A 27,645-nucleotide genomic window follows, 5' to 3' on the forward strand; every position below is an offset into this window, starting at 1 on the left:
TAGTCATCTTTTCCAAAGTGTTGATAGACGTTACTAGTGCAATGGTATGTTGCAATTGTGGTTAGCTCTGAAACAAAAATTAGATGGAATTTATGTTAATTAAAAGGTAAATTAACTATCATCTGTAGTTTGCATTTATAACATTCGAAGGACTCTTAGAGAAACCAGCACTGAATTTGCAGTTTGAAAAAAAAAAACAAACGAAGAACAGGTTACCATTTACCTTTTTAAATCATTTTCATTATGGAGCTAATGCAGAGTGAGTGAAGTGAGAAGGATTGGAAAATGTTAGTAAGAAGAGCTACCTTACAACACGGATTTTTTTCTCAGCTAAATAGTGACATCAATTAGCTGGATTTGAAAGGCATTTTTAAAACATAATCCTCTTTAATGAAGAAAAATAACAGCAACTGATCAGGCTGTTCCTGGGCACAGCTGAGAGTGCTCAGAGACATCTATATCGGTGGAGGTGACCTACTACTGCTGTTGTTTCTGCTTAAATGCACCATCCATAGCCTCACTGTGCTCGCATCCACTGTCTCTACAGCCATATATTTAAGTGTCAATAAATGTAAATGGGTGCAATTTTTTTCTGTCTGGAGATATTCAGTTCCACACTTTTGCTTCATACACACTTCTATGCCACATGCTATTTTGTCAGACTGCCCCTCTGATGCCATCTGTTGCAACAACATTTCATTAAATACTGGAGAGAAGGTTCAGCCTCCACTGCCATACCACCAATGTACACCCCTGGTGTTGTGAGCTATCATAATAAGATACGAGGCATTATTTATGGAGAAGTGCTCAGAAAATACATGATATAATTAATGTGCATACAGTATCAAAAACTTTTATTTTCTAATGTTTGTAAAGGAAAGCATGGCTGCATATTTCCTGCTGTTCACAGGACTGTATTCAGCCAGTATATCACAATCCATAAAATTATTTGCTGTAACTGGAATCAGTACTTCCTCATGCCTTATTCCCTGAGTTCAGCCCAGACGCTGTAAATGGCACGCTGGTACTTGATTGTTGCTGAAGGGCCGGGCTGTTCAGTGAGGCAGAGCTGCCTCTGTGATGGTGCAGAGCAAGGGATGGGGTGCATTGTCAGCTATCTCAGGCTGCATGAAGCCTGTGGGCCACGGGTTGGACATCTCTGTAGAGGTATGGTACAATTGAATGTGCTTTATTAAAGGCTGTCTCTAGCGTGGGTTTTCAGCCTTTTGTTTTTTTCTCACAGGAGTGCTTTAATTTTGCTGACCTGATGCAGTGTCTGTAAGTGATATATTTCCTCAATAAAACTCAGTGCCTTCTTTTTTTGAAGATGTGACCAAATTTGCTTGGTATATACTGATTGGCATCTTGTGTGAAAATTTTTGAAATCATGGTCTTGCTTCATTTGGCTCTTGTCATTTTCTTCTCTGCTCCTGCCATGTATTGTATTGTCACTGAGGAGAGTTTGATTTGTGCTACTTTTGTTAGTGTTATATGTACCTGTGTGGGAATGGTTGAGTCGTGGCCTGAACCGCTGAGCATCTGGGGAAAGGACCGGTCGGCCTTGGGAGCACAGGTGAAGGCAATTCATCTGTGTGACCAGAAGTGGTGGAGCCTTCCTGCACTTTTCTTGACCTCATTTAAGGTCTGACTTGCACTGTTGTAGAATCTCTTTCTGGAGATCCCTCTTCTCTGCTGTTTCCTTCTGTGTTCCTAGATCCTCAGAGATGGGCGAGCAATCTTTTCTTCCTTAGTAATAGCCTATTGCACTGATCCTTTTGCTATTTTACTTCCTATTGCACCAGTACTTTTGTCGTTACCGCACCACTTTCTGAAATGCTTTCAGTGCTGAAGGGAACCTACTTTTAAGGAGGTGATTTTCAAATGGTGCTGAAATCACCTGCTGTTTTGCCAGTATTTATGAGTTTGTGAGCATGCTATGTTCTCTGGTTTTCTCTCCATATATGATGGAATCTGGGATTTGGAGGTATTCACATTACCAATATTGCTTTTCTGTATGAATCTAGGATTCTATAAATATGTGAAGAGCTTAGGTATTTTCTTTTACAGTCTAATTTCTGAGCTATTTCATCATAGTAATCCTATCTCTTTAATACTGCTGAACTTTGTCATACTGTAGAGCTCTTTATTTGCCTTAGGCCTTCTTAATCTTGATAGCATGATCCCCTAGTGCACCTCAGTCTAAAGGTATTTGCACTCTATGTAATATCCCAGAAGAGGTGGTGTGCATTTAAACTTGTGGAAGGACACTATGCTTTACTCTCCCTCCTTTGTTTTCTCTGCTTTGACACATCCTGTGATAAATTCCACTGATATTAGGATTTCTAAAGGAGCTTGAAATATGTTCTTTGCTGATTTTTTTTGGAAGTATTTTACTATTTAGAAAAAGGTAAGCACGTATTTGACATCTTAAGCTTTGTACCAGAATTTTACACCAAGTTCTTCTCTTTCTGCTGATTGAAGGTGAAACGCATCCAGTTCCACCCACATATAGGCTTTTATTATTTCTTGTTGCACGTATAATCTCAGTATGAGATTATGTGGTTGCATATCAGCGCTGGCCTTGAGCTTAGGCAGACAAATCTGCAACAAGAGGCCTGACAGCGAGGGCCCATTTTATCTCATTTCCAGGTTATTGGTAAAGCTGTCAGGAGAAACTGGAAGATACTAATCTGCAAAGATAAAAATTAGAATAGTGAATTAATTATCAGAACTGTGTAAGTATCATTATAGTTGTAAAGTTTGTACATTCAGAAACAGAAAACTTATTTGTAATAGAGGAATAAGGCGGTACAGTGACACTGCCTAAGAAAGGGGATTACATATATATGTGTATATATATACACACAGTACTGAGGTACAGGGAAGATGAGTGTTGTGGAACCTCAAGTAAGCAACTGCTAATTTGAAGTTGGAAGCTGCTCTTCACCCAGTTGAGCAGAGGTTAGAAGAGATGAAGGTCAGCTGAGAATCTTCTGACAAAACATCTCTGCTTGTGAAAGGGTGTGTACTTGTAGTATAGGAATTTTAACCAACAGAGCGAAGTCAGGAAAATTTTACTCACTTGCTTTGTTCCTCTGTGTCTTAACTCTTGTTTAGTACACAATAAAGCTTCAGTAAGATGTCACAAGTCTGTAGAAACTTGCAGTTTCCCTGAGAAATTGTGTTAATGACCCCTTGCTGTCTCATTTTGCACAACTGGCTATCTGTCCCACAAAAGGGACAAAATCATTTCTGGACTTGTAGATTCATTCAGAATACCTTCCAGCTGTATGGGAACTACTGAATCACAGCCTGAATCTCTGATTGATCACCTGAGGTGAGCAATGAGTCAGCCCTGATAGCACAGGTGAAGGCAATTCACCTGTGCTGCAGGAATGGTGGAGCCTGACTCCACCTCTCCTCGATCCATTTAAGAGCTGACTACCACTGGGAAAGGATCTCTTTGGAGATTCCCTCCTCTGGAGTTTTGCAGTGAGCCCAGGATGCAGGTAAGCATTCTATCTATTCTCTTTTTGTTATTATAATTTGCTTTCCAAACTCTCTTGTTTATTTCATAATTATAACATCTTTATATTCACTGATTACACACAGCACAATCAGTTCAGCCCATATTTACAAGAAAGAATACTTGGTCTTATGGTTATGCTATTAGTTATATGTAATTACTTTGACAAAGTGTTTCTGTGTCTGTGAAGACAATTATAAACTTTATTGAAGGGTTCATTTCACTTATAATGGATAACTGAAGAGCCTGCAAGGGGAAAGGACTCTCCTTACCACTGGTCGTACAGAAAAGTTGCCATCTAAGGTAATGGGAAATGTCCTAAAAGACTTTTACATCACACACGTAGCAGATAATAACATGTAATATATTCTTGATTCTATACATTTTTATGGTAAGTATTGGAAATAAATATTACATTCTCTGTTTAGACTTTAGAGAAATCTCTAGTGAATATATTTGAGGATGGTAAAAGAAAAGGACAGAGGGTGTTAAATTGTGATTACCCATCCAGAATTGATGAAATGTATTATCTCTAAACAGTATTGAGTTCAGACTGTATGTTTACCTAGTGATGTAGTTAGTATACAATGGTTCAGCTCTTTGAAAGGGGGATCTGTTTATTGGAAGTAATTGGGATTATTTCCTCTCTTTATGACTCCTCAAAGCCTATCTCAAACAGGAAGGAGAATGGCTGTTTAAAAGGGTGGATAGTGATAGGACAAGGGGGAATGGCTTTAAACTGAGACAGGGGAGGTTTAGATTAGATATTAGGAGGAAGCTCTTCACTCAGAGGGTGGTAACACACAGGAACGGGTTGCCTAAGGAAGCTGTGGATGCCCCATCCCTAGAGGCCTTCAAGGCCAGGCTGGATGTGGCTCTGGGTAGCCTGGTCCGGTGGTTGGTGACCCTGCCCATGGCAGGGGGGTTAAAGTTAGATGATCTTTAATATCCTTTTCAACCCAGGCCATTCTATGATGCTTTTGCTGTGACATTGTGCCAGTCATACTTTGAGTATGTGCTCATGGTGTTTCATACTTTTTCCTCTTTACACTTGAGGAGAGGGAAATCACGCTGTCAGACTTACCAGCTGTTCTTGAAAATTCTATGTGAAATTCAGCAGAATGAAAACGAGTGCATTTTAAAGATCTAAGGAAATAAAGGAAGTTTGCTTAACTCCAAATGTAACTTACTGTTTGTTCCATCTGTGTCTCCAGCTCCATTTCCATTCTCTCTGATTTCAAACTCTTGGTCTTTTTTGAGATTTTTCAGGCATTGGACCCTTTTCTCAAAGTAATTGAGTATGTTGGCCTGCTGTTAACAGAGTAATAAGTCTTGTTACATACCTAGAGACTCAGAATTATTGCTATGGATCTGAATGATATCAACTTTTCCTCTCTTTTAGGATTAGAGATCCCTATACATTCATCCAAATAATTTCTATCAAAAAACATACGGATTGAAACCAATTAATTTTGAGTACAAATACAAGTAAGGTTAAATCATTTTTATGATACTGACTCTGAACTGCTCATCCTTCAGGCACCTGAAGTATACTATAGTTAGTCTGAGAACAATAAGCCCACCCTCACCCATCGCATGTTTCAGTATTACAATATGCAGTGTTTATCAGTATCAGTTTCCATTAGCCTTTTCAACAACTCGGTATTCTAAAGTGAATACTTCAGCTAGAATGACTAATTTAAGTGTTAGTGATTGTTTCTGGACTAGTAATTCTGTGCCCTAAATTGTGTAAGTCCAAAATGCATGCAATTTGGACAGAAGCAATGCTTTTCCTCATGCTGCAGCACTTAGTTTGCTTTTACCTTACTTTTGAGAGGTTTTACTGCTCACCTGTGTTGCACTGCTACCTTTGGGTTGTATGTAAAATGCATATGTGGCAGATTTAGAATAAGGATAAGATGAGGAAGTTTGGGGATATAAAAATAACAAACCGGGCAGAAGACTAGTCTCAATGAGATGAAGATCTTAGCATACTCTTTGGCTGGGAGGTAAGAAGGGAAAAACAACTGATAATTATGTGGAAATAAGGACAAACGAATACTCCTTACATTGTTTTTAGGGCCCTTTGGTTCTGATTGTTCCAGCTTCAAAAGAGAATGAATGAGTGATGTTAGTAATAGTTGGCAAAATTAATTTAATTAACCTGGAATCAGATACTCAAATTTGTAAATAGAAGTGCCAAACTTATGGGGGGGGTGAAAAAAGCTAATATGGTCAAGAAGGTATAAAGAAAAAGAAACTGAGCATTTTTATGTTGCTGTGCACTGCAAAACATTATTTTCATGTATGAAATCAGGTGTCATTTAATGCACGTGGCAAAAAATGTCGAACACTTTGCTACATTAAGTAGGTAGGTTAGAACTGTGAAATTCTGCCAGCTGTCACTTAGATTTCCTTTAGGTACCTCTTATTGGAACTGGGCAGAGCCAGCTTTCCTGTGAGCGACCTTTGGACAATATGGCCTATCAGTCTCAAATTCATCAGGGCCCACTGGAAGAGAAATTTTTTCCTACTTTTATTTTGGAGTTTTCAGGATATCGTGTCATAGAGATAAATGAAAACTGTTACCAACCTCATTGCTGGATGGGTGACTTAATGTCCGACGGATTTCTAAAACATGCAGTACTCCAGAATCATCAGAAACAGCTAGAAATTGCTGCTTTGCTGAAAGGTATTTAACAAAAATGTATAAAAATCTAAATTCCATCAGCAATACATTCTGCTTAAATGTGAAATGTCTCTTCTGATATGGGATCTATCTCTTAATATGGGTAACAGAGAGCTACAGAGGGCTTTGTTGGGGTCTTTGGTTTATTCTTGACTGCAGCAAAAAGCTTTATTGATCTCCTACTTTCTTAAGTTAAATTCTGAAGATTTATACTTTTTCAAGTTCTTTTCTAATTTAAAAAGGAATTTTCAGTTACTTTATGCCTTACTACTAAATTTAATATACTAAGAATATGATGCATGAGCTTCCCTATACAGTATAATGCTAAACTAGTGGAAGTACCTATTTTTTTATATAAGATAATATGCAGCAAGATCAGTGAGCTTTGCAGAAATGGGCCATTTTACAAATATAAAGTAGAGCACAGCTAAGTATCATCACCATCAACTTACGTGAGGCAACCCGAGGGCTGATGCAAGTAATCGCTGATTTAGAGATGTTCTGGCTATGAGATGGCTTGTGAGTTTCCTTCAGTAAGTCCCAAATATCTATATTTCCATCATCTGTGGCAATGTAGAAAACTCCTGGCCTTGTTAAGGACCAATGTCCTGCAGTGTATCTCTGCGCTGTGCAGTTTGACTGGAGGATCGGTCCATTCTTAAAATAGTTAGATATTTGAAAACCAAGAGAAGATGCAATGATCAAACAGTAATACCCATTCACTACTTCAAACTTTCAATTTGTGAACATTCACTATTAAAATTATTCTACTATAAAATAATACAGGTGGCAGACTCGGTACCACCTTCTGCATGTAGAAGTGTGGGGGGGTTAAAAACAACCCTGATATCTCCCTTCCAGTCTATGAAGGTTATCTTTCTGCTGTTAAAATCTATGGCTTTGAAATGTGCAGCTAACCTGGGTCCCTATAAAACAGAAACTGTAACAAAAACAAAACAAAAAAACCTCTGTTTTTATGTCTCAGTTATTGAAAGAATTGCATCCTAAGTAAGAATTCTTCAGATCTGCTTAGCACACGTGTTGCTTTTGTTTCTCAGTTTGCCCTGCAGCAGAAATAATTTGAGGAGAAGCTGGCTTTTACAAAGATGGTACTAAGGAATGTTGGACATTCTTTCTGCAAGTTGCAAGTTTACAAAGCCATTTCTAGAACAGCTTTTCTGATGTGAAGTTAAAAGGAAAAGCTTTTTCATACTTTATTTCTAAGCTTTCAAGCCTTGAGATTAACAAACAGTTTTGAAAATAGTCTGTGAAGCTGTTATTCTAGTTATCTCATTTATCTTTATTAATTATTTTACTGATGTTTTAAAGTAACTTACTGTAACACCTTCTTTCCAAATGGCAAAATTCCAGCCTCCAACACTGAGAATGATGTCTTTAAAAAATGGAGATCTCTGTACAGTGTTCACAGCTTCTTTATGGATGGTGTACTTGTTACCTGAAGGAATAAAAAAATACAGCCTGTAACTAGTGCTTTCAGTGGGTATTTCACAATGGGAAATGAATAAAGGGAAATACGGGGTAGTATTCAAAGATACCAGCTTCTCTTGCTTGCAAGGTGTTGGAATTACTGCAAATCTTGTTACCATGAAGCATGACTTCCATTCCAACATGTACACAGTGATGAATGCATTACACTGGAGAGTTTGCTGTTTTGCCATAGCAGCTAAACTGCATGCTACCTTGAGCATGTACTGCTGAATCCAGGTGTCATCAGTGAGATAGACTTATAAGAATAGAGTAGTAAGGATCTTAAAAACACGGAGTATAGTTGCAAATATTTTAAAATTAGCAGGATATTATGGTTTAAACAGGTATTCAGAAACTTAAACTTACTAGCTATTTTTTCCTCGTTACTACTGGTCTTCATTTCCCAGTCAGAATAAATGATTTCTCCATCCTGTGATGCCAGAAAAACCATGTAAATGTTAACATAAGGGTTTGATAGTGTACAGCAAAATGGCTTATTTTATTTTAAAACTTCATTATAACCACTATTAAATTTATTCTGGTTAAACTAAAACAGAAATTTGCAACCAAAAAAGCATGAATTTTGAATAACTACCTTTTTTTTAATTGCCAAAACAGCTTCTCTTATCCTGATGTACATAGGCAGCCTTTCTTATAGAACTGGGTACCCAAGTATTTGGGGAAAAGGTAGCAGAATCAAGAAAAGCAGCTAGAAGACAAATATTCATTTTTATTTATATTCAAAAGTGGGAAAAGTGTTTTTGGTGTGTAGGATACGTAGAGGGCTATGAGTAGGTGGGATTTCTTAGTATAAAAAAGTTTTGAAGGAAATTGTAATTTTCACCTGATGTTTGTGGACACACTTTAAAAAAATGACTCTCAATAAGGCAGTATTGTTTGGTTTCTGATGGCAGGTAGATAAGTTCAAGGTATTTTGGAAGTAGTCTTCTAACTATTCTTGAAGTAAGGGTTCAAAGTTTATTAATATGGGCTTCTATTTTTATTTTAAGCACACCGCTAAATGCATTAAAATTGGAGAAAAATTCAGGCTGTCCAGAATGATCCTCTTAGTTAACGCCCAAAGAAAACATGCAAGTGCAATCACTTGTGGAAAATCTATGATTTAATTGTTTGGTCTTTCAGAGATCTTTTGATTATCACTTCCATAGTAACCTATTATTTTAACTTACTTCAGTTCCAACAAAGAAGTTATTGGAGATATTCTCCAGCACATTCATAGTTTTCTTTGAAGAAATGCTCATCTGTGCATACGGGCTTTCTTTGATGTGCACTTGTGATTTGTGTAGAGATTGCTCCTTATCTGGGAAACAATACATCTTTATATTATACACCAAAAGTTACCAAATCAAACAACTCCTTTGTCTGAAGGTGAAAAGAGCCTGCAGGACTATGGCTTTATTGGCAATCTTGCCCTGTTGCTGGGGCTGTGGCTGATAGGAATGCCAGTTCCCTCAGTCAGAACAGAAGCAGCCCAGTTGTTGGGAAGGTGCTGGCTGGTGTGAGTAACCTCTCTGGCAGATGGTTGGTCTCAGGTGGTGTGTCAGCACGCCAGCTTTGGAGAGGGATTGGTAGTATGTCCCTATCACAAAGTAACTATGGATATAGAACAGCTCTCTTTGTATAGTCATAGTTGGTATTTGTGTATTGCACTTTTAGAATCAGTATATTTAAGAAACGTTTCTCTCCAGTTGTGTTCAGCTGTGGACATTTTGTTGCTTATCTTACAGTATGTATATACTGAAATACAAACTTATTAAAAACATCTTTCCTAATAGAGCGTAATAAAAATATTACCTGTGATTTTGTAATGATAATGCTGTTCCTGTAGACTAATTTTGGTGGGACTGCATTTCACGTTGTTTTCTTCTCCGCTGTCGCACAGGCTTAACTGTTCAGGAAAAAAAAAAAAAAGCATCTGATCATCTAACTTATTTTTTCAGATCTTTGATCTTTTGTACCTGCAAGGCTTCTCTACTTTCTGCTGTAATGGAAGAGGTGTTTTCAGTCTACAGCATGTTTGTAATACTCCAAAAAAGCATTTGCTTCCTCATTTGTAAATACAGAGATGTAAATTCACAGTTCCTCACGTTAACTTTTTCCTGCATGACTTTTGCTGTGTTTCTAACAACAACAAACAGCTCCAGTGGTCATGCTTTTTCAATGTCTGTACCAGCTGCAGCTATTCTGGGCAGAACAGGCCAGCAGGTCTTTTTTTAAAAAATTTTCCCTTATCTTCAGTTCCTTCCCCATCCCCTGCTGCAATTTAAAAGAAAAAAAAATTCCCCCCTCCTCCCCCAAACACAAGAAACCACAAAACCATACACAAATAAAAACAACCAAATGCATCCTATGACTATTTCAATCAGAGTGACTGTTGGGTTGCCAATAATCCTGTTGATTGTGACTGTTTCACAGTTTGGGACACTGAGATAGGCAGAGTGAAAAGGCAGCAGCAATGTATGCTACTACTGCACCTGCTTTTGTAATGCTGCAGTTTTTAAGAAGCAGTCTCTCTGCTGCTTATGAGCTAGCTTCTCAAAGTACATTTAATAGAACGTTTAGAGTAACTTTGAAGTGTTTCATAATTAGGAGTAAATCCATGGGAAAGTTGCAGTTCTAGGGAAAATTTTAAAGGGCTGGGAAGCAGAAGTACAAGTTCCAATGTGGCTCAGGCCATATGTACAGTTTGGCTTTTCTTTTCCATATTTGTTTGTGATACCTTCATGAGAGGTTTCCAGATGAGATCTGGATCATTAGAAGTATCTGAAACTTCAGGGAGCATATTGAAGCTGTTTTCCTCTTTTACTTTCTCAGATGAATGCTTGGTGGGAAGTTTGGTGTCTCGAATATCCCAAAATAGTATTAAGCTGCAAAATAATTGTATGTTACTATTCTCTGTTTTACTTGTAAAGTCAGGTGCAATTTTTCTTGTATTTTACAAATGTTTTTTTTACTCCTTCATCTTCAAACTTTATGTAGCAATAGAACTCTCAAATACAGGCAAATGCTAATTACTTAATCACTTCTTTTGTAAATGGTGGCTTACATTTGTTTATTCATCATTTAATCAGTTACAACTCTACCAGGGCAGCCAAATAACATCCACAGTTTGCTTATGAAAAGTTACTGGAACTGTCTGGGTGAAATTTTGTTATCTGTGATCAGTATGAATACCTAGGCACTCCATAGTTAAGGAGTGGTTTGAGAGCAGAAATCTACTTCTGGATCAGATCCTGAGATCGCTGTGCGACTCTGGTGAGTATAACCTACTGTAGTAGCAGACACATCTTAATACAGCCTGGAAATACAGGAAATGTTCTCTTAGCTAATCTAAGTCAATATTCTGCCTCTGACTATGGTCTCTACTGGAGGCTAAGAAAATTGGACAGCACCCTGTAGCAGATAATGTAGTAATTCATATAAAAACTCATTCCCTGCCACTGTGTGCCTATTTGCTGGCACTGAAGACAACCAGTACTGTTTTCTTGAATTTGTCACATCATCAGGCTTTTCAGCCCTGTAATTGTTCTTACTGTGCTACTCTGGGTATACTTTCCCAGAACTGGCATGGACAGTAATAAGCTGGCTCATCATGGACATCTTGCTTTGCTGACAGGAGTTACAGTGGTACCCATGCTCTTCAAGAACCATGTTACAGTGACTACCCTGCTTTTTGAGTGCATGCTATTAAAGTGGAGCCCCCATTGTGAGAGTAGTTTAAAATGATTTCTTCCATGTGCATTACTAGTATTACAGTTACGGACAGTTGTATTTGCAATCAATCAGTCTTTTAACTTCTTTTTTTGAAGTATGCTCTGATTTTGAGTAGGAAAAATTACTCTATCATAAACAAATCTTGCTCTCATAGTACTGATCTCCTTTTGTAGTAACTAGCAAATACTAGGCATAAACCTTTCTCCATCATAAAAGCTAAACATGAATTTCCACTTTTTGCATTGTTCCCTTGCCCATCTCACCCATTTCTTCATAACCTTCATGATTTAATCCCCAAGGAATTCATACTTGATTACTTCTCCAGCTAAGTCTCTGAGCTTAAATATATTTCACAATATTTCTGTGGCCTAAAGATCTTTAACAGCATTTTGCCTGAGATTCTCATAATCCTAGAGGACTCATACATAGGAGATACAGTGGCCTGGAGAGCCACACCACCACAATTGTATTTGTGTGACCAGTTCTACTTAAGATATAGACAAAATGTACAAGTGTATGTGTGAGGCTGTTCAGTTAATGAGCCCTTAATATCATCACTGCAAAAGGCCTCAATGGTCAAGAACTTGATGTGCCTGATTTCTGTGTGCAGAACTTCAGCTCTGTAGGCCAGGCTGACGGCAATCCAGACGTGTACCAGTATCATGGGGTGTGCTTCAGGAAGCTTTCCAAAGGAAGTTGGAAGGTGTCTCGTAAATTACGTATTGCATATACCTATCAGGGGAGCAGGTCACAAGCTGCACACAAATTCCAGCTCTGTTTTCAAAAGTCTCACCCATCCGGTTGACCTAAAAATAATAACATTTAAAGGGGAGAGGAAAATGAGAGGATGAAAATCATGGCTTAAGTAAATGCTTCAAGATGTAAAATGGTCTTCTAGAATTTAAGTCACTTTAGCTTGGGTAAGGTTTGAAAATCAGAACTTAGGAACTTGCAGTTATAATAACAGTTAAGGAGTTTTACACCTGTACTTCAGGTGAATTGATATCAGCTCTCCCTTGTGAACACCTGAAATTCAACATAATTTAAATACAGAAATCTTATTATAATTCTGTACTAGATTTTGAGTAAAACTATGGATTTTTTTTCCCAGTAATGACAGAATCATATCAGGGTGAGGATATAGAATAGCTGTAAAGCACAATGAACAGAAGTGGCACCTGTTTAATTAACATTTTAAAATGTAGTCAGAAATAGTGAGCTCTGTTATACAAATCATTCAACTTTTTAACATTTTTTCTTGTTTATATAATGATCTCTGAAAACAGCAAAAAGAGGGAAAAAAATAAAACTCACCTCAAAATAATCTGGCAGCCAATGTATATCTGTTATCCTTTTTTCATGGCTATGGTGTATGGAGGAGGATGTGCAATGTCTCACTAAAATTTGCCCTTTATCACTCTCATCATCCTCCATAAATAATAGCTAGAAATGTTTAAAAAGAAATATCTTTGTGTTTTTTCAAAATTAAATAGTAAACTTGTCCTAGAAAAAAGATTATATACTGATAATGCTTCTTCGTATATTTCAGAACAGCCTATAAAATTTCACTAAGGTCTAATACAGAACCTTCTGAAAACAGAAAGCCTTGAATCAGGTCTTTGGATATGAAGCTCTGAAAAGAATTCCAACGTGCCTCCAGGGACACACATCCAATTAAGTTGTTAGTTCCTTCTCTGCTTTTATGTCTCTCCCTTCTATAGCTGACTTTCCCTGAAGTCTGCTTTTTGTCTGCCAAGCTATCATTTTTATACCCATGTATTTCCAGAACCATTTTTAGCTTTTAAGAACAAAAGCTATGCATATTTGACAGGCAAGAGTTGAGTAAATGTTGCTGCCTGTTCGTATTGAAGCTGAGGTCTGCACAGAATGCAGTAGAGCTATTAAGCTCCACTAATCAAGTAGAAATGTTGTTGTGACAACAGATTTATTTCACAAACTCAACAGGTTTCTTATCCTACCTAGTTTCTCACTGCAAAGAGCCAGGGTACCTTCAGTCATTTTCCCCTCTAACTTGTATTCTAAGTTTCCCTCTCTTTACCTCAGACATGTCATCATTCTCCAGAAGGCTTAGAACAGAAACGTTATTCATATTAACAACTGTCTTTTTCATTCCAACAGCAACGCTTTTAGCGTTTTGCAGTTTTTCTTCGTATTGAGAAATATCCCACAGTACAACCTACAAGGAGAAAGGAGAAAATTATTATTTCATTCTTTTATATTAATACTTATTTTTTTAAAAAACAATTCATGTTTTTCTGGGGAAAAATAAGAAATTTACTGTCTGTACTAGAACTTATGAAGACTTTGAAAAAATTACCTCTTTAATATGATGCCATAAGTTGAATGGCTATACTTATGTCAGCAACAAAAAGAAAAACAGCCTGCACAGTTTGACATATTTTGATTTTTAGCGTATTTTGATGTACTGCAAACAACCATCTTGAAGTAATGGCTCAATTTAGGAATAATCAGAACATAGCAGAATTTCTATAATTCATTTCTGAAGAAAAATATAGGGAACTATAAACGCTCTGTCAGCTGTAAAACTGGAGAGAAAACTTCCCCATTCGTAAAAATTATTAATTCTGTTGTTTGAGTTCTGAATTCTTGAGACTGATATTTTTTGTGACGGTTACTCTAAATGTTGAGTACATTTTTTCCATCTTTTTATACTGTAAGAAAAGACAGAAATATCTAATCTTACTCTTAAACAAGATTAATACCTGTCCACTGAAGCAGCCACCAGCAATAACATTTGGATCACTTGGGCTGAACTGAAAGCAGTAAATGTCATCAAGACACTCTAGTATTAACTGAGAAGAAGGGAAAAAATAGTTAAGAAATGCAGTCACATTTTCTCTTTTTATATGAACATTTGGAGTATGCAATAGTCTTCATTATATACCTGAGGGTGGATAGGGTCAAAAAAGCTCCAGAAAATAATTACTGAGTCGTGTTGTAGCTTAGTTCTCTCTTCTTTGGAGGGCTGTTTTGTTGCTGACTCTGCTATAATCCCTGTTTGAGAGAGAAAGCAAACTTTCTTGGAGACAAATGAAATTCCAACATACCGTTACTTATGGTAAGTGACTTCTTTATCCCTGAGAAACCAATGTAAAAAAACACTTCACATGTATTTATATTTTTGTTATTGCTGATCAGCTTTGGGGAGATTATGTCTATTAAGATTCTGTCAATGTATTATAGAAGCTAAGGATCAGGATAAACCTCTACTTTTTTCCTTCTGCTCTTTAATGGTGCAATACTGAACCTGAAATTATGACAGGCATGCAGTCTTGACCATCCATCATGAAATCAAATATTTTGTAGTTGAATTAATTTCCTATACAGGCAGCAATGCTGGCTCTAAGTATACTGTGCAGTGTAGACAGGCATACTGAATAAGTTGGTTTTTTAAAATAAGTATTACTCTTTAAATCCTTTTTCTTTATGAAAGAGCGTATTTTATATCTGTCGTATAATACATATCATTCAAGACTCAATCATTACCATAGATGGTTGGATGCCAACAAATGCAGCTAATGCTTTTGTCCTTGAGATAGTGTAGATCTGTAAATGTTTGGTATGTTTTAAGACAAATGTCTGACTTGCCATCAGGACTGCTCATGTCATCTTCTAGGGCTTTCCAGTCATCAGAAAAAGCATTCATAATTTCGTTTTGCTGCAATGCAATTTCCATTCTGTTTTGTGAAAGAACAGTTAACATTTTTCAAGAATCCAGATATGACAACTTAGCAGTAGAGTCACAAAATACACAGCTTTGGTTTTACAAAAAATTTGGATTGCGTTATTGAAAAAAAGAATGAAATCCTCAGTGATGCATCACAAATTCTTCCCCATTCAAAATATGGGAAAGAATTTAAGAAGAATTTAACTCCAGTTCTGTATATATCAAGTACAGTAAAATTGTTTAATACTTGTGGAAAAGTGATGATTAAGTGGGACATGTCCCATGAGGGCTGTAGGACAGCGCCTTTGCTCTTCTGCATTTTTGCAGAAGCTTTTTGCTTGAGTGGGCAGTTTGAAGACTGGCTTTGTAGTTTGTTTGAAAAGATTTATTGCTACCAACTGTAACAGGTTGAAGTTATACTAAGCCACCATTCAAATTAATATTGTATAGATTGAATGTTCATCTTAATAGAAACAAATATCAAGGTAGTATTTGATAATAATAAGCAAGAGAAACTATATAGGTAAAAAATATTCAGTATTTAAACAGACTGATGGTCCATACAGACTAGTTCTGTCTACACACACTTTCATTTTACAGTATTTCATACAGCCTTTCAGATGTATAATGGCAGTAACTTTACCTTAAACATACTGATGTGAGAAATTGTTTCAGCTTCTCAGATGACAGAATCTCTTCTTTCTCTTCATTTGACAGCTGTCTAGGAAAATACTGTGTGGTTGCATTTTTTGGATAGGTCCTAACCAAGCAGAATAAGTTTGAATATGAGCACATACACGTTTATTTTAAAGACAAATCTTAAAGATAGAAACCCATGTCATGTGTAAAATTAAAAGCAAAGTATATTCAGTTTTTCTGGGATGTCTTTGAAAAAGTAAAAGAAGAGCGAACAGCATCCAATTCTGTTCTCTTAATTTATAACTGAGCAAGTCCAGAGGTGTTAATTTGTATAACTTCAGGTGAAATCAGAAACAGTTAATAGCTTAATAAATAAGCTGATAAGTATTTCTCACACTTACCATTGTGTCTGAGTACCAGCTTCTCTTACTTTGGGAACCATTTGCACACCCACGTGTTTTTCAAGCACTTTTATACTGAAAGTTTTGTCTTGGTAGGAAGTACATTCAACATAACTGTCTTTTACATGGGAAGCATTCCTGTCAGTAAAGCTGATTGGTGCACCAAACTTCCTGTGTCCTTGAGAAAACATGTACTTAATCTGGAAAAAAAAAACATTTCCAAAGTCATCCAAAGAGGAGAGTTTTTGTAGGGTCTGTTCTGTAAACTGGCAGCACTCATGTAATTGTAGAACTAGTTTAACTGATGGTTTCTGTGCTGAATTGGTTATGTTTATAAGCACTCTTTGAAAGTCAACTACATACATAATAGATGACATATTTGTATTTCTGAAAGAAAGAAGTTGTTTTCAGTGAACGTTTTTGATTACTGCTAGCAGGATAAGAGAATTACGTTTTCTAATTCAGGCAATATCTAACTGAACCTTAAAAGGATTGAGGAGAAACTTCTTGTCAAAACTCCCCCCAGAATTCACTTTTCTGAAGTGAGTTGTGTGGCAGTTCTAAAAACAGAAGCCATACAACTTTAGGTGGGTTTACACTCCAGATTAATTTTGCAGGGAGACACCTCTAACACTGAGTTGGACTTCTAGAACCTAAATTTTCAGCCCATGTTTCAAAACTGCAGTTCTGTGGTGAAGTATTTCAGCCTCACTTGCAGTGCATAGGAAGAGAAAAGTGCATGAGGGAGGATCCACAAAAATAAACATTTTGAGTGAGGAGTCTCCTCAGTGACAACTTGAAAAAGAGGAGGGACATGACTTCTCATCTCTCAAAGAAAGCTACACACTTGATTTCAGACAGCAGAGCGGTATTTCTTTGTCTCAGATTCATATTTAAGGTACCTTTTCCCAGCACTTCATGGAGAACTGGAGAGGAATGTGGACTAGCATTTCCATTTTGTTCAAAAGGCCACTGTTAAATCTGGGAATTTTCTACTTAGGAAAAATTAATCATTTTATGTTATGGTGTAGTAGAAAGTAAAATTAAGGGCTCCACACATTCTCCTCTGCCTTCCCCCAGACTGGTAGGCTACAGTGTTAATTCCTCAGTAGCCTTCAGAAATGTGCAAAATAATGGCAGGACAGGAAGAAGGGCTGGTGAGTCAGGGCAGAGATGGGGAAGCTAAAAGACAACTGAGGGGGGCAGGAAGACAATGGTCAAATGTCAAGAATAATGCAATGCTGAGTGCAGATGGAAAACAGCAGGAGGGGGGGTCTGGCACGGAGGTGGTTTTGGTTGCACAGAGATTCATTTCAACTGGGTACATAAGATTCTTCAAATAGCAAAAAATAAAATAAATTCTATTTCCTACTGAGTTATTTAACTGCAGTATTTTCACATGAACCTATCAGCACTGCTTCAGATCTCATTTGTAGAAAGCCTTGGTGACAAAGCACACTCTGAGAATACTTCTAAGCAGCTCTTGCCATCAAGATAGAATACAGAATACTGGAAACTAAACAAGGTTCTTAGAATGTAATTACAATTATTTGTAATCTGGCTAGTTAGTAAATTGAGCAAAAAGTGGCAGAGATGCTAACAACCAAAGAGGATCAGGACTTCTGTGCATACAGTTTAAGAAGTAAATAAGCCCCGTGCAACCTCGTGTGCTTTGTTTGCAGGACTTAAAGGGAACTGAGTTTTCCTGCAGCACTTCATTTTCATTCATGTTTGATAGTTTCCCCTCTCTTTTGTTTTTAAAGAATTCAATCAAATCAGATTTCAATTTTCTGACTTCCGCTTTTTAAGGAACTTAACATAAATTTGTTTTTATGACACTTGACATAGGTAGATCTGTTAATTTTCACCTTTTTAACACGCTCTTTAACAGATTCTTCTTCAACTTCCTTTTCACTGCCAAGAGAAACCCATGGTTTGGAGACAGGAGGCTTATAAGCACAGACTTCTGGAGTTTCCTCTTTCTCTTCTTCACTGTCCATTTTTTCTGCAGTTTCTGGAGGCTGACATCAAGCAGTGAGAAAATAGTGTTTTTTCACGTTTTGTTATTGAATTCCTAGTTCATATACTTACGTTTCAGATTTCGGTTTTTATTTTGCATTCTTTTGTCTCAGGGCAATGAATCTGGCTATAAAATATCCCTTCATTCAGTGGGGTTATGACCCATTCATCCATTTGTTACAATGGATGTTACATGTTTAAATGCTAAATGTTACATGTTTAAATACTAAAGAGTGTTACATTATAATCAAGTTGTCTTGGAAACCAATCGCTGTTCTAAAGAGAGAATTTATAGTGATTTTCTACAGTAGGCTTTCTTGTGTGGAACTGCAATTTGCCTTTCTATTAATCGTTACTTCTGCTGGGAGAGACTCTCCTGTTGAAGAATGGTATGATCTAACAATGCAGTGCACAAGGGGAATTGTATATATATGCAGTTGTCTAAAGCTAAATATATAAAAAAGTATGATTTGAAGAATATATAAAAATACATACTGTGAAAAATAAGTACAATATTTATTTGAAGATATCCAATATATTACAGTTTCTTAAGTGTATGTCTTAATCAAAAACATGGATGTTGGAAGAGAAAATTAACACTTATAAAAATGCAGCAATACTAGCCCTCTGAAGTAGAACACAAATTGTTTTTCTCAATTCCAAAGGTATTTTTACAGCAATATATCTATTTTTCATTATCAGGTTATCCCTCAGAGGAACCTTCTGGCTTGCAAAGCACATCAGATATTAATGAACATGATAGCAATCCTGAAATATTTTTGAGACAAGATTCTGAAATGTTCATAGATAGAATAACGCTGTGGTATTTTTCCCTACCTTCAGAAAGTTTTCTTTCGCTTCCTCAGAAGCAACAAGATAAAAGTTCTGTCCATACTGGAAATTTGCATCAAAAACTATCAGAAGTTCTTCCCCTGGGTATTCCTGTTTCAATTAAAATAATTAGCGGGAGACTGGAGAGAGAGGAAAAATAAAAAGAATCCATAGAAGACATAAGCCTATGGCTGGCAAAGCTCGGACTAACGATGTTGTGTAAAATCAGTATCTTGGTTGATCTATTAATTTCTCTGCTAAGATCACATGCTGATTGAACAGCACAGACGGATTTTATTTTGTAATCAAAATGTGTGGAACAGAACTAATATTTTCACATGCAGAATTAAACAGAAAAACTGTTTCAGTGATTCTCAATGATTAGGCAATGAACTGGGGAAAGTGAAATACGTGCAGCTCTGTCTGTTCACCGAATCAAACCTGGTAACTTTTATGTTACTTTTAGTATATTCCAAATTTAAAGATAGTTTTTAAAAAGTGCACATCGAGCCGTGAGAAACTTCTAGATTGACTGTGACCTATGAGCTTTGGCTATTTCAGCATTGGTGTATTTACAGAGTCAAACAAGGACAGACCTTACTATTAAAAGAATATACAGTCTGAGAATATAAAGTATTGAAGTGAGAACAAAATAAGCTACGTACCAGGACAATGTTTTTGACAGGGTGGAAATCTGAAATAGCAGCTCTTGTTTTTAGATCTTGAATGATGTCATCTTTTTTAATAAGCTTGAAACAATTTTCTTCTGTGACATCCTCATCCACTCGGCAATTAAAAATTTCTTGGGTCCTTGTAGTGAAAACTAAGGGAAAGATTTCTGGGTGGCCTATGAAAGAAAGAAAAATCAAATGCTAAAATAACTTAGAGTGTTCTTTAAACATAAATAACTTTGCTGTTTCCTAGCAGACTGTCTTTGAATCTTTCAGCTTAGTTTTTGTTACTTTGGGTGGTGTGGAATACAAATTATGTTACATTTGGCTTATGTTGGAAAAGATTCTACCTAACTTTTTTTTAAAATGAGTATATGTCATTACTAGTATGAGAGATCATTTTTCTCTTGGTCGACAGCTGGTTATGAACTTTTGTGGAAAGTCATCAGTGGACTAAATAACCCTAATAAGGACACAGCTGTACAGCTTTTATTTAAAACAGCCCTTGAATATATAATCTCTTCTGTATAAAGCAGTGCCACATTAAGCCAGTATTTAATCTAAATATGGCTTCAATACCATCTCAAATAAGGATACTTTTCTGATTTTGTACTTACATGCTTTTCTCATCAGTTCAGAGTGTCACTGGGTATATTTTTGAACTAATAGCTGAGACTGAAACAAGGTCACTAAGATTCAAACCAAATGCAAGGCTTCATTTTCAGGTTTGCTGGAGAATAAGTAGCTGTTGGCTGCTGTGCAGATGACCCCTGTTAGGTTTAGTCGTATCCATGCTGAACAAGATAGCTATTTCTTATCTGAATTCTGACACTGTTATCTTCAGTATTTTTAGAAAGACTGGGTGCAGTTAGGCAACTTGGGGATTGCACTTTGCAAACACTCACAAACTGATGATAATATGCTGCACTTCTTGCTGGCCATATGAACACAACCCTGCTCCTGCACAAACTTCCTTACATAATAAATTGAAGTGATTAAGATCAGCATCGTCTTGGCTAACTGAATCTTCCAATGCTATGAGACTCTTTTCTTCATGAAGACCCCTATACTTCTGAGAAGGCAAGCAGATGTTTATCTTGAATTGTTCAATTTCTTGATAAACCGGAACATTGTAAAGAACTGAAGATGTGTATGTGAGATTTTTATTTCCTCCTAAAATGGGCTTATCTACTAATATGGGCTGACTTCTGTGATAAGTCCTGGTATTTTCAATCTTCGAGTTTCATTCCATTTCCTTTCTTTGAAATACTTACTATGTTACTTCAATTCCCAGTACTTAGATGTTTTTTTCTTTTTGTTTGTTTATTTTTTTCTTCTGTGTGCCTTAAATTGGAGTTGGTGTCTATTCTAAAGTGACTGTGTTGATCAGCAGCCTCAGCATGCTCTGAGAAGCTGTCTCTAATATATGCCAATAAGGACTGATAAAATTATAAATCCTGTATGTCTGTCAGCTGGGAAACATAAATCTCTGCATTAGCCTATCTTATAATGTTTGTTCAATCTGACATTTATCCTTCAAACTCTTTCAGTGCTGCTCTGTGCCTGTTCTTCTATAAGCATCCATGACAATAAACTAACTGACATGTCTGGTATACCCTGCATATACCAGGTATGATTTCTGTGGCATTCACTATTCTGTAGTGCTCACCATAGGCATGTACAGTCCACTAGTTCACTTTCGTAACAATCATAGTCAATATTGTAGTTTCCCTCTCAATATCTTAGAGATTTCCAGGATGGCAGTGAAAATGCTTCCAAAAATCATAGAATTATAAGCAAGTTGCTTGGGAAAGACCTCTGGAGGTTATCACCATGAGTAACACCAGACCAAGTCAGCTCTCTGACTACTCTCTGTAGCTCATGAGGCCAAGACCTAGATTCTTCCTTTGCTTGTCAATTTGTCTGTGAGAATGGACAGGGGAAAAAAATTGCTTATTCCAGGGTGATTGGAAAGATTTAATCCTAAGAAACAGCAAAAGTTGGTTATGAGAAATGGCAGAACAGGGCTGATAGTCCAAGTGGTATTTTTTTCAGTGCTCAAGTGCCATAGGTCCAAGTTAAAAGGAAAGTAATAATCACATTTGAAATTTATTAGTTTAAAGTACTATTATTCTATATTATAGAATTGTATCTTACAGCATTCTATGTTGTAGGTAGGACCTATGTTATAGATTCTTGGATCTGTATATAAATATATATTATAGATTCATAGGGCTGCTATTGAAATTCTTATGAGTACGAACATTTTTAGAGTGCTGCATTCTAGTTAAAAAAAAAAAAAAATGTACCATCTAAAAAGAGACTTTGTATTGTGTTCCAGTATTAAATTATATTCATGTAATCCGTGAAAATCTATAGCTCTATCAGCACTTCACAAAGGGCAAGAAATTCCAATAGAAGTAAAGAACATTAGTAAGCCTTATACGAAGGAGAGACCACACAGTCAGTGTAAAGCCTGCAGACAGCGACTATATGGCAGTATTTCTTGCTTCCAGCAGGTTAGATACTGCGGATCTAACCTGACTTGCCACCAGGTGGAGTTAAAATTCTTTCCTAATGACAAAATTCAGTATTTCAAGGAACGTAATGTTCAGCACTTTAAAAGTAACGCTTTCATTATCTGGTAAATCTCTTGCTGTCCATTTTCATTAATTACCAATTTTCCTGAAGCCAATCAGAGCACAAATCAGACTTTCATGCATGCTTCTACAGGATTATATAGGAAAGCAGGTGATGTATGATGTCTTTAAAAATTACCTGATTTTTTGTATTCCTAGTTTTGCCCATTATGTCTTAACTTTTAGCTATAAAAGCTGTATTGTTACAAACTAATTGAGAAAATAACCCTTTGGGCTTATTCTGTAAACCATAAATCTTACATAGATGGCAATTTAAGTTATATCCAATAAAGAACCACACAAATCTGGTCATAAGAGCAGTCTAACTGGAGATGTGAAAAGATATTAAAAGATTATTTCCTGTTATAGATAAAATATGAAATTACATATTTTTTTTTTTAATCTGGTTTATATTTTAACTGATAACTATGGCTGCCCTTAAAACTGAACAAATCTGCATTTTTCTTGCTCAGAACCCAAGGAAAGCACTTAGTACTTTGTGATTTGTAAGTGGCAGATGGTATTTTGTTCTGTTAAGCAAAAGACATTAGTCAAAGTCAGTGGAGATCTATGGTTAAAAACAAAGATGGTCTGCTAAAATCATCTCCTCAGTGGATTTGATTAAATAAAAAAGTAATGAAAAAAATGTCAAGCTTTCTTCCGGTTGTGTAGCTATTATGAAATGCAAACTTTTTTTTTTTAATCCAGTAATTCTGTTGTAATGCTCTTTGTTTCTCCTGATCCCTGCTCCTCTCAGCCCAAGACAAAAACAAAGCTGTATCTATTTCAGCTTTCCTGCTGCGCAGCCTGCTGTGAGTGGTACCATCTGTAATCACCACTGTAACAGATGTACCTAGTTTCTAGTTTTCCTATTCATATCTTTTTTTTTTTTTCCTTTTTGTTCCATGACATTATTAGTATGGAAGCTTCAAAATGGCTAAAATATTCCAAAACAATTGCTTTACAGCCCGGTCATCATAGCACTTACCTATGCCAACCATAGAAAGATCAACTTCATCTTTTTTCTCTGAAATATAACAAGATGTTATGAGAATTTTTTTCCCTAATGAAGTAACTATGAACATACATTTCCTTCCTTGTTAAGGCGATGTTTAAAATTTTTATATACATTTAAAATTAAAGTGCAAAGAGGAAATACAAAATAAATTCCACACAGCTCAAACTCAACACAAGAAATGAGGGAAGCCCTTTAAAATAGGTCTGTATCTTAGGGAGCCATTAGCATTTTTTTGAGACTTTGGAGATTTAAAGCTTGCTTTTATTTTGAGCAGGTGCTCTGCACTGGAGAGAAGCCATAAGGAATTTGTGTACACTGCAAGATTCTGTGCATTAAAAAACTTCCCTTACAATTACCTGCTCACACGTCCTTGGGACAATTATGTAAACATATGTTTACATAATTTGTGGACATACACATTACAATATGTGGACATAATGTAAATTATGTGCAGAGGTGAAAAAAGAATAAAGCTTACTGATGTTGTACAGTAGAAGAGCTGACAGGTGTGTGGGTAGACCAGATTATTACATTCTTCATATCTGCAATACTTTACGCACCAGGCTGTTTCTGTTTTCCTTTTGAGGCTTGCTTGGCTTCTCCACCTCTCTGTTTCTTTGCTGAGGGTTTTGGACCTTTCAAGGTGGTCTTGCCAGATTTGAGGTTTTTTGGCATGTTTTCAGATTCTGTAGAGAAAATAGATATCAATACATAGTAAACAAACAGTGGAATACACTGTGCAGAAGTGAAAATTTGGCCCTTTATTTATTTTATTATTCTGGTCTAATTTTCATCCACAGCTAACACTCCAGCATTTAAAACATAAATTATATGGTACGTAACAGTTGTAAATTCACCCGTCCAGGGTCACTAAATACACAAGCTGATTATCAAAAGTAGTGAAAGGTTAAGTTAGAACATGCATTAACCTTAAAGAAGGCTGGAGAACCTGAGCTATGGTGTGTAAAGTGTAGGTGAAGATCTCATAGCTGTTCGTATTTGTGCCAGTCTCTTTAAAGTGCAAATCATTACAAGGGTGCACAAAGCATTTCTGTGCTTTTGCATTTCCATTTAATTTATCAGTGGCAGCTCTGTGGAGGACAGATTTGGAAAGAAACCACGCATAGTTACATGCAACAATTGCACAGCTGGACACTATCCTGTGCAGAAAGCTACTTCTCTTTCATTTACTTCCCTCCTTCCCACTATTCAGCATAAGGATAAGAACAGTAGAGTAATAAATGAAGCCTCATTTCCATCGCAAAAAGAAAAACAAAACCCAGCCTGCCCACTACACAGACAGGACGACACACCAGCAGTAAATACAGTCCCAGCACCACCATGTGGAAGAGGTAGGCATAGCATCCAGTAAAACTGAACCACAAGGGTCCCAAACTGTAACGAAAAGTACTGAAATTCGTTTGATGTTACTATTGATATTACTAGAGATATTCAGCTGGGATAAGGACAGTGGGACTCCCAGTGTTTGTGCTACAGTTACACTCAGCAATAGGAAAGAAACATGAAGCCTCTCTCCCTCTCTTGCATTTACTGCTTTTCTTAGGCCTGTAAGTTGACTGGCAGAGGAACTGGTTTTTTTTTTTTAGTGTGTACAAAACACCTACAGAATTCGGGTGCTACTACACAAGTACCAACAGATTAACTTCTTGGAATGCTGCAACTTTTGCCTTGCAAGAGTTGACAGTTTTGGAAGATTTAAAAAACAAACATAAATCAACACAAGTAAATCACATGCTGTAAAGACACGACTATAAGGAGGAAGTTTGGTTTTTCTTTCTGTCCTCATTCACAGCCATTTTGTGAAGTACAGGACTACAAACACTGCTGATATATTTGTTACTTTTAATGTTCAACATTTTTCCAATTATAGTCTTTCAAAGGTGGCCTCTACACTGAGAAATGCCTGGTTTACAGTTCTGAAACACTTAGGGCTACCTTAACTTACCATACATCTTACTTCAAGTAGGTTAAAAAAAAAAAAAGCCAATTTTCTCTCTCTCTCTCTTTTTTTTTTTTTTTTTTTTTTTGGTCATTTTATTTTTTTTTTTATTTAAGGTATTCCCTATCCATCTCTTTGTATGTTTTAAATAAAATTCGTGGTCAGCATTGCTGCTGCTGAATGGAGCAGACACTGGTGCCTGCAGTTAGGAGGAGAGGTCAGTTATTTCAGAAGTTATTTGAAGGATGGCACGAACTGTGTTGTGTGTGTTACAGTCACGTCTTACTTAGCCATTTCATAATTATACACTGAGAAAAAGCCAATTTGGAAAATATGAGTTCTGCTGAGTAACTGAAACCCCAAGTCACATGAAGAGAGGAAACACTGAAAGGCTGAGATAAATCACATGACTATTTTTAGCAGGATAACTTGCAAATAAAAACAACCTTTCTCCTTTGACTGACTTCAAGAATATTATACCTATAAAAGTGATTAAAATTTTGTCTCCAAGTAATGTGGTTCTCCCTTCTTTAACTAGAAGAATCAACTATACTACACAGATGGGGAGTGCTGATGAAGGCAGAGAGGGCGAGTACATCTGTAGGCAAATGTTAATACAAGAAGTGTCCCCATTTTAAATGTTGGAAATGAATAATACAGCAATCAATGGGGATTATTTATGGTTCTACCCGTGGTGCAAAGAACCTTACCGACTGGAAAGGTGAATATCTAGAACAGTTAGAAAGCACAAAGTAATTTTTTCCTTTTACAATATCCCTAACATATTGTATCTGCCCACTTGTCTTCCTGTGGGCACTTGACTGTCAGCTGTCAGGAAATACTTAAGGCCTCCAAAGAAAGCAAAGACAGGACTTCTAAAAACCTATCTGAAAGATAATCGAGCCCACATCCATTTACAGGCTATATATATGCAAAGGTTTGGGTTTACTTTTTGTTGTTTAAACAGGATTATGGTACTAACCTCTAGGTGCTCCCTGCGGGAGGCTGGCACCTGATGAGAACTTTAAAACCTGAGCTGCACAGTGATCTACCTTCCTCTTGCCACCACTTCTGAAAAACGAACATTTATAGTAACATAATTTGAAAAAAATTATGAGTGCAAAAAATAAAAGTACAAAAAAAAACCAAAAACAAACAAACAAAAAAACCCATCAACAAAAAAGAACTGAAAATCAATTGATGTATAAACCGCCTGCTATTTTATGTATGCAGTAACACGTTATGTTCATTTTTTCATTACATATGCTCAGCCTAATTTCTCAGCAAATTTTCCAGTTCCAGTGGGACACAGCGTTACGGCGTTTAATTGCAGAAGCCCATGTGAAGCTGTGAATGTTTGACATCGTGCAGCCTCATTTAGCTGTATCTGGATGTAACATTCTGAACTTTATAATATCATAAAGAGCAAAATGAAGATCAGAATGTTCTCCTCCCCGGTAAATGGGCCCGGATATTGATGGCTGTAGAACAGAGGCGTGATGTTGCCAGGTGCTGCAGATGGAAGGAGCATCAGCTGCCAGCAGCACAACCGTTGCTGTCTGAACAGAGGGCACAGAGTGGCTCAATACTTGCTTAATTGAGTGGTTTAGATTTCAGTTTATGTGCATTACTAATTTAAGACTAGTTTGCTGTGACAAAAATGGGGTCAATTTAACAGAAGGGCTACGAGGAAATTATTAAAAACACACTCTGCTGCTTTTTTTTTTTTTCTTTTTTTTCTGTCACTGTCAAGCTAAAGCCCACATTTCTGCCTGTAAACATTTAGGAACTTACTAAAAATACCATCTCAGTAATGACCTACTCGCTACTTAAGTAAGTTCACGTACAGTGTTCACTTTATTTAATCTACGTTGCTCTACACGAAGGGCAAACAACACACCTCAGGTTTGTCCTGCAACGAATGGTTGTACGTACTTCAATGCAGCTTCATTCTGCGAGCCTGGGCTGAAGCTTTGGCAACTGCCACATCCGCTCCGCACGTGAGTGTAACTTATTCCGCACGCGCAGATCTTGAAGCAACTGAGCCTACGCGAGCCAGGTGCAGATTTCGTTATTTAGTAGAAATGCGCAGAGGTTTTTATTTGCAGCGAAGGCGAGGAACAAGGAGCTCAGCCTTCCAACGCGCGGCCGCCCCTCGGCCCGCATGGAGCCCCGCTTACCTGCGCGGCGTGCGGTTGTGATGGCAACGGGGGGAGGGAGGGGAGGAGGAAGCGGGATTGACGTTTCCGACAGGCAATAAGCGCGCTGCGTTTTGAGCCCGCCCCCACGGGGCCAAGTCGCTATTGGTTGGTCTGCAGCC

At 37.0% G+C, this 27,645-nt stretch overlaps 1 protein-coding gene and 1 long non-coding RNA gene across 6 annotated transcripts; one reads left to right on the plus strand and one right to left on the minus strand.

The window, feature by feature from the left end:
* Positions 1–838: 838 nt before the first annotated feature.
* On the minus strand, positions 839–27,589 carry DNAI3 (dynein axonemal intermediate chain 3). Of its 5 annotated transcripts, none has more exons than XM_090146428.1 (25): positions 27,506–27,589; positions 27,226–27,371; positions 26,308–26,396; positions 23,926–24,051; positions 23,336–23,374; positions 19,703–19,884; positions 19,044–19,148; positions 18,056–18,208; positions 16,188–16,387; positions 15,791–15,907; positions 15,069–15,157; positions 14,365–14,474; positions 14,183–14,272; positions 13,498–13,635; positions 12,753–12,881; positions 12,171–12,244; positions 10,444–10,591; positions 9,519–9,612; positions 8,894–9,024; positions 8,070–8,133; positions 7,553–7,671; positions 6,668–6,872; positions 6,120–6,211; positions 4,717–4,837; positions 839–2,690 (listed from the first exon to the last, which is right to left on the minus strand). In XM_090146428.1, exons 4-25 carry the CDS (start codon positions 24,038–24,040, stop codon positions 2,686–2,688), a joined length of 2,520 nt encoding a protein of 839 aa, XP_090002554.1. In that variant the 5' UTR covers positions 24,041–24,051; positions 26,308–26,396; positions 27,226–27,371; positions 27,506–27,589; the 3' UTR covers positions 839–2,685. The 5 variants fall into 5 exon arrangements, with proteins under 5 accessions (XP_090002554.1, XP_090002550.1, XP_031455865.2 ...); XM_090146424.1 differs by having other exon boundaries at positions 840–2,690; positions 14,967–15,157; positions 26,308–26,393; XM_031600005.2 differs by having other exon boundaries at positions 840–2,690; positions 14,967–15,157.
* On the plus strand, positions 3,470–6,037 carry LOC149916856 (uncharacterized). The gene is made up of 3 exons (XR_016469268.1): positions 3,470–3,509; positions 3,739–3,829; positions 5,948–6,037. It is a non-coding gene; the product is annotated as an uncharacterized LOC149916856 (long non-coding RNA).
* Positions 27,590–27,645: the final 56 nt, after the last annotated feature.

This window comes from Phasianus colchicus, chromosome 9 (genome assembly GCF_987193195.1).
Source record: "Phasianus colchicus chromosome 9, bPhaCol1.hap1.1, whole genome shotgun sequence".
Taxonomy (NCBI): domain Eukaryota; kingdom Metazoa; phylum Chordata; class Aves; order Galliformes; family Phasianidae; genus Phasianus; species Phasianus colchicus.